The sequence below is a fragment of the Quercus lobata genome, chromosome 2, assembly GCF_001633185.2.
Source record: "Quercus lobata isolate SW786 chromosome 2, ValleyOak3.0 Primary Assembly, whole genome shotgun sequence".
Classification (NCBI taxonomy): domain Eukaryota; kingdom Viridiplantae; phylum Streptophyta; class Magnoliopsida; order Fagales; family Fagaceae; genus Quercus; species Quercus lobata.
Window position 1 is genome coordinate 34,839,712 of NC_044905.1, and position 13,564 is coordinate 34,853,275.

The window sequence follows — 13,564 nt, forward strand, 5'->3', positions numbered from 1 at the left end:
ATAATTCTTTGTTAACAAGGGTTTCGACCCTAAGTACTGTTTGAATGAAAAGGACACCAGTATATCCATTCACAAAATAATTATTGCAGAAAAGAAAGAACACGCAAAATGGGATAAAGTCATCTTTTATTAGACAAAGAAGTAGTACAGCGTACAATAAGGGGCTTAAACAAGCCTATACCAAAAGCTAACTACAGAAGCATAAAAAAAATAATAAAAAATAAATTAAAAAAAAAGGGGAGGGGGATACACGGAAATGATGGACCCTTTAACCTTCAATTTTGCTCTAGCTGCGGCTAAGAAAGTATGGATGGCACCAGTGATGGAAGAGAAGAAGAAGCAGAAGCACCTAGGTGGCCTTAGTGATGGAAGAGAAGAAGAAGCGGAGGCACCTGGGTGGCACCAGTGATGGAAGAGAGGAAGAAGCAGGGATACCAAATCCTCGTACCAGCTCTGACTGCAATCGAGCAAGTATCATATTAGCAGCAATTGAGCGAGAATGGATGGTACCGACAACGAGAAATCTCGGTGTTGTTGCACCAAAAATCTGATGCGATTTCCACTTGCTTCGGATTTTGGCTGAAGGAAGAAGAGGCTTCTTTCTTGCCTTATCAAGGGGAAGAAGTGGTTTAAGTCTTTATCTCCCTTGCCCTGACCGGGCCATCTTGAGTCTCGAAGAAACCTAAGACTTTTGGAGAGGGTGTGATCCCTTCACCCTCATCCTGGCCTTGACCATATCACCCCTTAAGGCTCAGTCACACTAGTAATAGGGACTAGGGGCACAACTGGAGGGTTAGGGATTTGAAAAGCTTAAAAGGTCTGCAAATAAAGGAAATGACCCCTCACCGTGCTTCTTATATGGGGGGCAAGCCTTGCGACATTTAATCTGTACAAATCTCCAAGAGAAACTACAAACGAGATAAGTCCGCTCAATTCCCAAAGCTGTCTTCAGTCGTTGGATTTACGTCGCCTCGTAAAAGAGACCTTATTAAAGACGCACCTCGTGCACCGAAACAGCAGGAATGCGGTGTGGGTAAAACTAAAAGAATGTCTCATAACCAGGAGCGTGTCCTAGGCAAACAAAGAGGCTCCAGCATTGGTGAAGGACATGACTTGGCAAGCCGTGACATAGGCCCGATGTCACCAAAACCCTCCTCTCCGTCCGAGGAGCTGGACAGCAGGATTTTGAGGGGCAATTGTGGGGCCAGAGAATTTGTGATCTCGGTCCACTTTACATTAGGGCCCAAGGCCCGAGCCGAGGAGAGACTTTGCAGAGGACGTGCAATGAAAGTCCAAATGGCCTAGAAGTGTAGCCGAGAATGATTCTGTCCTCGACATCCCAATACTTAGAAGGAAAGAATGGCACGCCATCAAAGGCAGCCCCCAGAGCTCTCCCAGAAGAAAAGGCGAGTACAGTGTAGGGGCGGTTCAAGGGAAAGGCTGCCAATACTGCAATTAAGTATTCTGCGCCTAACAGGGCCATGCTCTTCAGCTTTTACAACCACCTCCAACCATTTTGGGTATGGGCTGACAAGACAAGTATCAACCCTAAAAAGCTAAACTTACACGTGGACGTTTAAGAGAGGGGAAAAGCTAGTATAAAAAAGGGGGGGGGGGGGGGGGAGAAAAACAAGAGCATGAGGTATCGTCTCTTGGACTATTGTAACCTAGTGTAAAAGGAATAATAAGAACATTAAGCTCCTCGGACGAGGTCCAATGACCAGAGCCACTCAGGCCGTGCCGGAGAGAAAGTCTTCTTGGACAAGCTCAGTTCACCTCTTAGCAATCATTACGAACACCATGACTAACGGCTGTTCGTTCACCAAGGCCTAGCCTTTTAGCCCACTCTCTACAAATTTTATTGTTTAGGCCTTTCACGTTCGAACCCAATACACCAATTTGGGGTCGTTACAAATCGAGTCCTTACAATATATATATATATATATATATTCACAATTATCTTATATGGGAAATTGTGATTAGTTGTTTGTCACTTTTATATAAATCCACTACTTTTTTCTTCTTTTTTTCACTACTCACAATCAGTCACAAAAATGAGTTTAGAATTTGTTGTGGTCCTAGAATTTTTAATATCAATCAACTTCCCAACTAGGATGTTCTTGACTACTAATTTTGGTGTATCGACCTTCTTACACATGGCAGAGTATCTTGTTTGCTAGATCAATTGTTGAAAAGGTTATGTGCTGGTGTGTTGGAAATTGGCAGAGTATTCTAGTGCAAAAAGATAATTGGATTTTCTCTCTTGAGTCATACCTAGCAAATTACACCATTAAACGGACTTGATGCAAATGCCTTGGTGGTGGATTTGATTAATCAAGATCCAAAGTGGTATAATGTACCTTTTGTGGTAGTCAATTTCCCTTTCAACTGATGTGGAACGTATCACCAATATTCCTTTTACTATCTTTTAACTTTGAGGATTTTCTAATATGGCCAATTTCAAGCAAGGGTGTTTACACAATCTTTAGTGCTTTCTTACCATTTGCTAGCCAATTCAACGGTTCAAATTAGTTACCATGCATAGGGCTTAGCAGAAACCCCAGAAACTGACCCGTCTGCCCAACTCAATTTAACCTGCAACATTTCAAGCTAGTTAGGTCGCATCCCAGATCGATTTTGAGTCCAAAAAGTCTAGCCTGTTTTAGTTTTGAGTCGATCTTGGATCTATTTTAAGCACAACCAATTAACCTAACTTGCTTGAACTTGAAATGTAATTTTTTTCCTCCTTCAGTTTTTCGCTTCTCACTTAACTTGATTAACGCATTCTCACTTCTCTCTCATCTGGTTCTCTCTTAGTCTCAAACTTTCTCAATCTCACAGTTCTCACTTAGTGAGTCCCAAAATATCTCTTAAGTCTCCCTTGTCTCTAGAGCTTGTTTGGACGGGATGAGTTTTGAGTGATATCACTCAATTTTTTGTTTCCACCATCTAAATCATGTGGGTCCCACAGATGAGCATTTGTTTGGATGAGTTTTGGATCATTGTTTCCATCACTCAATTTTCTGATTTTTGAGTGATGAGTTATGAAAACTGAAAACACATTTTAGGTGTTTTCAGTTTCCAAAACTCAATTTTCAATGGCATTTTCATAATTATACCCACATACCCAACCTTAATGTTTGACAAATAGATTTTTTTTTTTTGGTGAAACCTAGCCGCAATGTTTGATAAATTCTCTGATTTTTTTTTTTTTTGGTGAAACCCAGCCGCAACTTTTGAAGTTGAAAACTTGGTCTGAGTTAAGGTGCCAAACAGGGGGTTTGGGAAATTGAGATATTTTAAGTGATGAATGATAAAAATTGAGTAATGAAAATTGAGTGATGAAAATTGAGTGATGAATTACAAACCAAACAGGCCCTTAGTGTGCGTTTAGGAAGGGTGTTTTGCGCTTCTCACGTCCACGTTTTGCGTTTTTTTTTTATCTCTTTTCTTTTTTTTAAGCCGTGATTGTTGACTTTTCTTCAGTGAACAGTCTACATGTGCACTGTTCATGGGACCCACAAACTTCACTTTTCAGCAACTTTTTCATTAAAAATTGGTCACACGGTATTATTTACATATTTAAAAATTATTTTGCTACAGTGTTTTCAATTTTTAGTTTTCAACTGTATCCAAACAGACCCTTAGAGTTTTAGTCCATTCTATCACTCAGCATCTGTGAGTGACCCCAGCCTACCATTTGTGAGAGACTGCAAAAGTGCCTCAAAAAAAAGAGAGATCTTTGAATGCTTTTAGGGGCACCTCTCTTTTTAGGTAAGTGGTGTAGAGTCACCACTTATTTTTTATACAAAAAAAATAAGAAAAAAACTAAATACAAAATACATGACTGAATTGTTTCATTCTCATTGATTAAATAAAAAAGAATACATGCTTGATAAATTGGGTACTAATTACAAACTACCAAATAATTACATGGTTTTTTGTCCTAGTTATAATTTATCCAAAATAAATAAATAAAAATAAAGATATAGCCTAGGTCTATTTATCCAAATGCACTAAATTTGGAGGCTAGGTTACGAAATGGAAAGGTGTTAGGCACCCATTCTGCCCAGACAGAGTCTAGTCTTCTAGACTCTCGTGACCAATATACCCCTTTTATGCATGACATAAATGGTATGTTGCACACATGAACAAAACTAATCAAAACTGCATCACATGAATCTATTTTATGAATATGCCTTCTTCTTTGTTTTTTTTTTTTTTTTTTTTTTTTTTTTTTTTTTTTTCGGATATGTGTTGAGATAAAAAATTGAATTGGGTTTAGAAAAAAATCAGAGCTGTTTTTGAGAACTAAAAAAGTGGTTTATTGATGAAAGAAAAATCAGATCTGTTTTTGAGAATTAAAAGAATTGGTTTTTTTATGAAAGAAAAATCAGATCTATTTTTGAGAACTAAAAGAATTAGTTTTTTGATGAAAGAAAAATCAGATCTGTTTTGTGATAAATATAAATATATATATATATATAAAAATTAGATTTGTATATTAAAAAAAATCAAATCTGGTTTTATATGTGTAAACAATATTAAGAAAAAGATTTTTTAAGAAGAGGATTTGTTCATGAATAAATCTATGCTATATGCACTAAACAAACAAACAAAACCACTCATGACCCTTTTTTTATTTCAAAATTGGCTATGTTAAAAAAAAAAAAATCAGATCTACATCTTAAAAAAACATAAATCAATTTTTTAAATAAGAAAAATTCAGATTTGTATCTAAGGAAGATACAAATTAGTTTTTGTTTAAAAAATTCAGATCTACATCTAAGGAAGATGTAAAACAGTTTTTTTATTTGAGAAAAATTCAAATCTGCATCTAAGGAAGATGCAGATCAATTTTTGATTTGAGAAGAATTCAGATCTGCATCTAAGGAAGATGCAGATCAGTTTTTTAGTTGTGAAGAATTCAGAGCTGCATCTAAGGAAGATGCAAATCAGTTTTTGATTTGAGAAAAATTCAGATCTGCATCTAAGGAAGATGCAGATCAGTTTTTTATTTGAGAAGAATTCAAATCTGCATCTAAGGAAGATGTAGATCAATTTTTGATTTAAAAAAAAGATGTAGATAACATGCATATTTTTTAAATTAAAAATAGATCATGAGAATAATAAAAAGAATCAAGAACATATTTCAATAAAATAAATCAACAATTCATGATATGAATATTTAAAACAACTAAACCTAAAGAAATATATAAACATGCATCATCACAATAAGAGAAATATAAGAAAAAGGGTCAATAAGAAACAACCTCTTGCATGGAGTCTGGAAAGCACGAACGCAGCGCTGGAGGAGCCGCACCTGCATCCAATGTGGCGATGCGTGAGGGACACCGCTGCCTGCTAGTCGGTGCTGCATCTAGATTTTTTTTTCACTACTTGCGTCGACTCACGCCAACGCGGCACAGACTCGGGTCGACTCAGGCCGTATAGGTCTGTATCGGGCAAAACACCCAAACCGGCCAAAACGGCCGATTTAGGCTGAAATTCAAAAAAAAAAAAACGTGCAAAATGCACCGTTTGAACTTAATAACAAACCCTAATGGCCTAATCTCTCTCACGCATTCTTCAGTCTTCAGTCTTCACTTTAAACTTCAGTTCTCTCTCTCACTCGTCTCTCTGTGCTCTCTTCCTCTCTGTCTCTGCTCTCTGTCTCCCCTATAAGAGACTCAGCCACTCAGTCACACACACAATCTCACTCTCAACTCACTCACAAGTCAGCCACTCAGTCACACACACAATCTCACTCTCAACTCACTCACAAGTCACAACCTCACCGACCTACTCTTAATCTCAAGATCTCAACTCAACTCAAGTCTCAACTCTTAAGCTTGACCCACTCTCAAGAGTCTCAACTCAGGTATTAAACTAAAGCTTTCAATCTTAGGTTTTCAATTTTTTTTAAGCTCAAGCTTATCTGATTTTTTAGTTTGAGGCTTACCTCACCTGATTTGATTTTTTTAATTTTTGTTTAAATTTTTTATATAAGCTGTAATGTAATAATGTTGTGACTTGGGTTTGATTTTTTATTTAGTTAGTAGTTATTACTCATTGTGATTTGTGAATCTGTGAACTTGGGTTTGATTTATTATTAATTTATTTAGTTAATACTTGTTGAGGTCTAAAAAATCACAGCACCCAGGCCCAAAGAAATAACACAAGGGGCCATAGAAAATGAAATTAAAAAGAGGTGGTAAGCCCAAAAGGCTTGAAGTCCAAAAACCATAAAGAGACAAGCCTTAAAGCCTATGAGAAAAGAAGGAAGAAAAAGGAAAAAGGAAAAAAGGCTTAGATCAGAAGATTGGAGAAAAACCAGCGAAAAGAGCTGAGTCGGGATCCCAAGAGGCTGCCAAAGGCTTGGGATCCCCAAGGCGTGTAGCACAGCTAAGACAGGATTAAGACAGCTCAAAGGAAATGCCAAAAACAAAAGAAACGAAGGGCAGATACGTCCTTCTCAGGTACCAAAGATCCAACAAGAAAAAGGAGAAAGCCTAGAGTAACCACTCACAATGCAAATGAACGATACCTCGGGGAACCAGAATAAGGAGTTATAAAAAAGGAAGTAGCAGCGAAAAACTTTCGAATCAACAGAGTTGGATTCCGCTCACTTGGGAAAAATGACAAAGAGGAAGGACGGCCAAAAGCTGAACCATAAGGAACGTGACATTAGAAACAAGTGCACTCCGGAATGGAAAGTCAGCCATGGGCTTTCGAAGAAATAGCACCAAAAGGAGAAAAATATAAGAAACAGGGAAAGACTCAACCTTCTGGGCGATGGGCACAAAACGGGCTCTGGTACCCAGGGAGCAAAACAGGGGAATCAATAGTTCCCCGGGACTCTAGAGTAACACTATAAAAAAGAGGGAAAGTAGCCAGCAAAGAGGAGGAATTTTTGTGAGAAAGTAATAGAAAATCATAACCGAATCGTTGAGAAAGCTCTGTCGAAAAACTCAAAGAAAGTAGTAAAAATATCTCCCGGTATCCCAAAAACAGCCACTATAGCACATACTTAGATTCAAAAGGATTCAAACTTTGTAAGTCTTAGAGGCTTGGATAGCCATCTAAGTTTGTAATTTTTGAGCTTATTTGAATCTTGCATCACGTCTTAGTGAGCACATTGTAACCATAATAAAGAAAAACTAATGAAGTATTTCTTATTAATTTGAGTATCCCTAACTATTGTTTTGTGTATTTCCTGATTACTTTGCATTCCTTTTGCTGTTCTCATTGTTGTTCGATACAAATATTCTCATTTGCTAGTTTATGTGTATTGTAGGAAACATGCACTGTGCACCACTTGGTTCTTAAACAGCCCTTTAGTTGCGGTGAACCAAAGCCCAGTTCACCAAACTACAATTATTTGGCCCAGGATCCTTGGGCCTGTGTGCTAAAGAAAAAGGCACTCTCACAATACTTAATAGTTATTATTTGTAGGTTAAATTGAATCTATTGAATTTGCAATGGATGAAGTTACTAGCATAGAAACTTCACCATCATCTAATCAAGAAGTGCCAAATGATGCAGCTCCTCTTTGGCAGTATGTGAATAAAGTAGGAAAACCACCTGGTTCTACTGCTAAATCAGGTCGAAACACATACTTTAAGTGCAACTATTGTGGTGTAGTTTATTTGGGATCCTATTCTAGGGTTAAGGCTCATTTATTAAAAATTCCTAATAAAGGTATTAAAGCATGCCCTAAGGTGACACCGAGCCATAAGCTGGAAATGCAACAAATGCATGATCAAGTTGAGAATGATAAGTTAGAGAAAGAACGGGGAAGTGAAATTCCCTTACCCCCACCTCCCCCAGGCTGTGGGCCTATACTTATTTACCCATTTCGGAGATAGGAAGGGAGTGATAGTACGAATCCGGTTGATGGTAAGAGGAGGAAGGTGACTATAAATTCTCCTTTGGAGAGAGCATTCCAGAATAATGCTAGACATGAATTGGATAGTAATTGCTAGGATGTTTTACACCAGTGGGCTTCCATTTAACTTTGCAAGGAACCCATATTATCGTAATTCCTATGCATATGCTGCTACCCATAGCATTCAGGGTTATGTACCTCCTAGATACAATGTCTTGAGAAAAACACTTTTGTAAAAAGAAAGAGCACATGTTGAAAGACTTTTGAAACCAATTAAGGACTTTTGGCTTGAAATTTGTGTAAATATAGTTTCTAATGGATGGTCAGATCCACAAAGGAGGCCTCCTATTAATATTATGGCTGTATCAGATGGGGGTCCAATGTTTATAAAGGCAATTGATGGGGTCAAGTGAGTTCAAAGACAAACATTATATTGTTGGGGTGTTGAAGGATGCTATAAAAAAAAATGGACACAAAAAAGTTGTCCAAGTCATCATTGATAATGCTAATATGATGAAGTCTGTTGGAGCTCTTATTGAAGGTGAGTATCCTAAAATATTTTGGACACCCTGTGTTGTCCACACTCTCAATCTAGTTTTGAAGAATATTTGTGCAGCAAAAAACACTGAAAAGAATGAAGTTACATATAAGGAATGTAGTTGGATTACACGTATTGCTGATGATGCATCCTTCATACGAGTTTTTATCATGAACCATTCAATGAGGTTGGCAATGTTTAATGAATTTTGTTCATTAAAACTGCTCCAAGTTGCTGATGCTAGATTTGCTTCATTTTTTGTAATGCTGAAAAGGTTGAAGTTGATAAAAAGATACCTTCAAGCCATGGCTATTAGTGACCAATGGGCTTCTTATAGGGAGGATAATGTTGTAAAAACTCAAAAGGTGAAAGATATAATTCTAAGTGATCTTTAGTGGGATAATGTTGATTAAATCCTTGAATTCATAGCACCTATTTATGATATGCTATGAGTAGCCGACACAGATAAGTCTTGTCTTCATCTTGTGTATGAGATGTGGGATTCAATGATAGAGAAGGTGAAGGCAATAACATATCGGCACGAAGGCTTGGAAGATGATGAGTATAGCTCATTTTGGGGTGTGGTGTATGATATACTCATTGGTTGATGGACTAAAAATTGTACACCACTACATTGCTTGGCTCATTCCTTAAATCTTAAGTAAGTACATTTATTTTCTATTTTCCTTAGTTTCCCCTTCTTGTAAAACACACGTTTCATCTATATTTATTTTTTAATCTTTAACTATGTATTACTCCATTGAATGGCTTTCAGAGAATCCAAGACGCATCTTTCCACATCGGGATCATGAAATTTCTATGGAAAGGAGCAAGTGTTTGGATCGATACTTTGAAGATGAGAATGAATTAAAGGTGGTGAAGTTTGAGTTTGCTACATTTTCAGGAGGGGGGTTTCCTTCACCAGATGCCTTGACAGATAGGTGGGCCTTAAAACCTTTGGTTTGGTGGCAATACCATAGCTCCGCATTTCCAACTCTTCAAACCCTTGCCCTTAAACTTCTTGGACAACCTTGTTCATCCTTATGTGTTAAGAGGAATTGGAGTATATACAAATTCATTCATTCCTTAAAAAGAAACAAAATGGCTCCTGCATGCGCTAAGAATTTGGTATATATGCATTCTAATCTTCGACTCTTGTCAAGGCACAATGAGGAGTACGTAAAGACAACAACAAAGATGTGGGATATTGTAGGAGACTCTTAGAATGAGAGCAACATACATGGAGGAGCAGGAATTCTTGAGAATGTAGCCCTTACACTTGATGAGCCAAAGTTGGAGGCCATGATTATTGGGAATGCTAGCACTAATTTTACTACTAGTGAAAGTGAAGTTCGAAATGAAGCTATTGATCTTGATGATGATTGTAAGGTTGAATTTATTCAATCATTTTGTTAACTTTATTTCGTGCCAAATTTTCTTATAATTTAGCATTTAGAAACTTTGTATTTAGGTAGGAATCATGTAAGGGTAGTGTGTGAGAGAGTGTGAAGAAAAGCTCAAGACTGTGCAATCAAGAAGAGCCTCATGACTGAATCTCGCGACTGGCAAATCACTAGAAGTGGCACATGTGTGAAACATGCAGAGGAGCTGAAGGGTCATGCCGGCTGTTGCACTATAGGACAAAACCTCCAATTTGGCAAGACAGTTAACTCGTGACTCAAACTCGCGACTTGTTCCAGTCACGAGCTCGAGTCACCAGAACACCTTGTTTGGTTGTAACTGACTTTTCGCATTCCATATATACCTTACTATAAATACCCTTATACCCACGGAATGTAGAGAACTTCTAGAGAGAATTTTGAGGGAGAAACCTTAGAGAAAAACAAGATTGACTCATCCATAATCTTCATCATTTGATTCTCCAAATTTCTCTACTCTCACCCTCTCTATTGTTACATCCTTAAGAGGTACATTTAGCCAAATCCTTATCTCACCATACCCATATCTGTGAGAAAGTATTTTGGTGCTTGGAAGGCAGTTCAAAAGGGACCAATTCATTTTGGTTGATGTAATGGGCTATTACGGGATCCGGTAAGCTAGAGAAGACAAGGTTTGGCGTAACCCTGTTGGAGCAAGAAACTTGGAGGGCTTAGGTGGATTGGGTAGATTAGGCTTGGAGGGTCTTTTGCTATTCATGTATCCCAACTTTATTCTCTAGTGGATTATTGACCGCTTGGAGGGCGGCAGAGAGGTTTTACGCCGATAACTTCGGTTTCCTCTTCGATAACACATCGCTGTGTTGTCTTTGTGTTTGCATCTCTCTTCTCTTAATCTTTACCATTTAATTACTGCTGTGGTTGTGATTATTTTTGGTTTAGATTGTTTTATCAATTCTGTTTTAGCTTATTTTTATATTCCGCACATACATTGTTTAATAATAAGTTTGAATTGGTAATTTGTAATTTGGGGGTCTAAATGTTCATAGGTGTTTTACACACTATTTGAACATTCAATAATGACGAGGGTGTTTGATTGTCTTGTTAATTATCTTTTATTTTGTTTTAGTTTCAAACTTGTGAGTTGTATTCTAATTTCCGAACATCATGGAATGTTTTAGTTTCAAACTTGTGGGTTGTATTTAATTTATGAACATCATGGAATGTTTTGTTATATGTTTATATAATATGAAAAAGTATGCTTAGCAATATATTAAAAATATAAATAAAAATATTTTTAATAATTTTTTGATCGCCGCACCCCACCGCACCCGCACCCTACTTTTTCAAAAATTGCCGAGTCACGCACCTGCACCCGGAAACGAACCCGTGCTTCATTGCATGGAGTACTCTTCTTCTTGAGGGGATATTTTTGGATTCAAAGAAATTTTTACAATTTTTTTTGAAACCTAAAAACCCTTGCTTACAAAAAATAAATTCTTAAGACTAAAGCCTCCAGAACCTTTTTAACTAAGAGAGAGAATTTCAAAATGGGGGTCAAGAAAAATGAGAAATTTGAGAGCGTGAAAAATTGTCCCTCTGAGAGCGTAAAAGAGTGTGCTGAATTTTGAGATCCAGTCCCTATTTATGGAGGCTAGAATGCTTAAAAAATAAGCAAAGACGATTAGAATACGAATCGAGACGCGTCCTTCTGCTAAAAAGTCGAAAAGGATGTGTTTTATCGTCACCCAAAGACTGTTAGGCCAAAGCCTTAATAGGTGCCATTTGGCACTTTGAAAGTGTCGATCAGCACTCCAAAAGTGCCGAATGGCACTCTTGGATGCCAATTGCGCTTTCGTGTTCGGGTTCATTTTGGACTCCTTTTTTAGGTTTTCTTAAGCCGGGACTTGCACTTAGACGTGTTTTCAATCCGTATTCTAAGATTTTTAACTCCTTTCTTGATAATTTAGGTCTTTTCAGCAACAATTATTTTGTAGATAAATATTCTAAAATAAATCTTGATAAAGTCTAGATTATCCATAATTTTATTATTATCCAACCATCCCCTTTATTCCCATGCAAACAATCCTATTTTTGACACTAATCATCAACCAATCACAAAATTATTTAATTAATTTTAATTGTTTAGCCAATCAGAATTAATTTAAATTAATCATGCGTGGTCGACTCCACCTAGACACAATGTATGCTGACCGTGCAAACGTGATCATGCAATATCTTCCAATCCGACGGTCTGACTTGGAAACCGAGCATACCGTCGCGATTGTTAGAATCTCAAGATCATTTTTATGATATGTAATGAACAAATTAATGCATGTAATGCAATCATGATTTTTTTGGGTACATGGATGGTCATTCTAATCATTCTCCTTGATTAAATCATGGGTGCAAAATTGAGTGTCAACACCATTTTTTTACAATTAGGCCTAACTTGTGCGAATGGGTGGGATTCATGTTGGTCGTCGCTCAAAATGGACTGTTACACTATGAATCTCTTCACTCCTAGATTAAGTGTTTTACATTGAATCGTCACTTATTTAATTTACAAGGAAAAATAAGAAAACCTTTCTCAACCTAGAATCCTTGATCTTGGTTTGAAGGCTAAGTTACAAAAAGGGAAGGTATTAGGCAACCATCTTGCCTGTTAAAAATCGGTCTCCTAGGCTAAGGTGGTCAATCTCATGTCATGTCATCTAATTCAAACGATACATCATCCAAACATGTTATATATAAAAAAAGTAGAAAATTAAACACAAACAGAGATATTTAAGTATTTTATGTAATTGAAAATTGAATTTAAAAAAATAAAAATAAAAATGATTTCTATCTCTTTTGGTTGCTATAGATAGGCTTTTATACTTGCCTAATGTGACTGTTTAAAGGGCCATTTAAGTGGCCTCTCTTAATTGGGGTGATTAGGGGTCTGAATGTAGCTGATGGAGCTATTATGGATTATCTAGTTGTTATGTAATGGTCATATATAAATCCTGATTAATGGCTTTGTTAGTTACGCTTTTATTAATTATTGTGTATTTAATGTTAGAAGGTGTCTAGGGTTTATGGAAGACCACCTTGATTTTTCCTATCCAAACAAATCTCTACATGTCTACAGAATGTTTGATTATTTGAGAGATGTACCACTAGTGTCAAGACAAAAAAGTTGTCAAAGAATAAGCAGTGGCGGCTCCAAGAATTTTCTTTAAAGTGGTCATTAAGAAACTTATATTTTTTTTTAACAAATTAATAAAAATAAAACTTGAATATGTTGACATCACAAAAAATAAAAAATAAAAATAAAAACACACACACAAATATGTAAAATTTTAAAATTTTATTCTATGAGTTTTCATATATGAATAGTGAAATCATTGAATAATAGTTTCATTATCATTGCTATAAATTACATATTTTTCAATGTACATAACTAATCAATCATTCATCTACTGATCTCCCATTCAATTACCAACATTTTGCCTAAATAAGTAACAATATAAACAAAATGCATCATCATTTTTTTATGATCTGTTCCAACCAATTTTTGTGTTCTTTAAACCAATCATGATTAAATCGATGCAACATTCCACTAATTTTTAATTTAGGGAAATTATGGGTAAGAGGTTAAGAAGAACCTTTTTGTAAATATCCTCTTCTTAATTCATCATGATCATTATGATGAAAATATGAGACCTTTTCTCATATCCTAGGATCCAAAAGAAAATT

The 13,564-nt window shown here is 36.5% G+C and overlaps 1 protein-coding gene across 1 annotated transcript; it reads left to right on the forward strand.

The window, feature by feature from the left end:
* Nucleotides 1-7,481: 7,481 nt before the first annotated feature.
* On the forward strand, nucleotides 7,482-7,868 carry LOC115963620. Its single transcript, XM_031082702.1, has one exon. The coding sequence runs from the start codon at nucleotides 7,482-7,484 to the stop codon at nucleotides 7,866-7,868; it is 387 nt and encodes a 128-aa protein (XP_030938562.1).
* The last annotated feature ends 5,696 nt before the right edge of the window (nucleotides 7,869-13,564 follow it).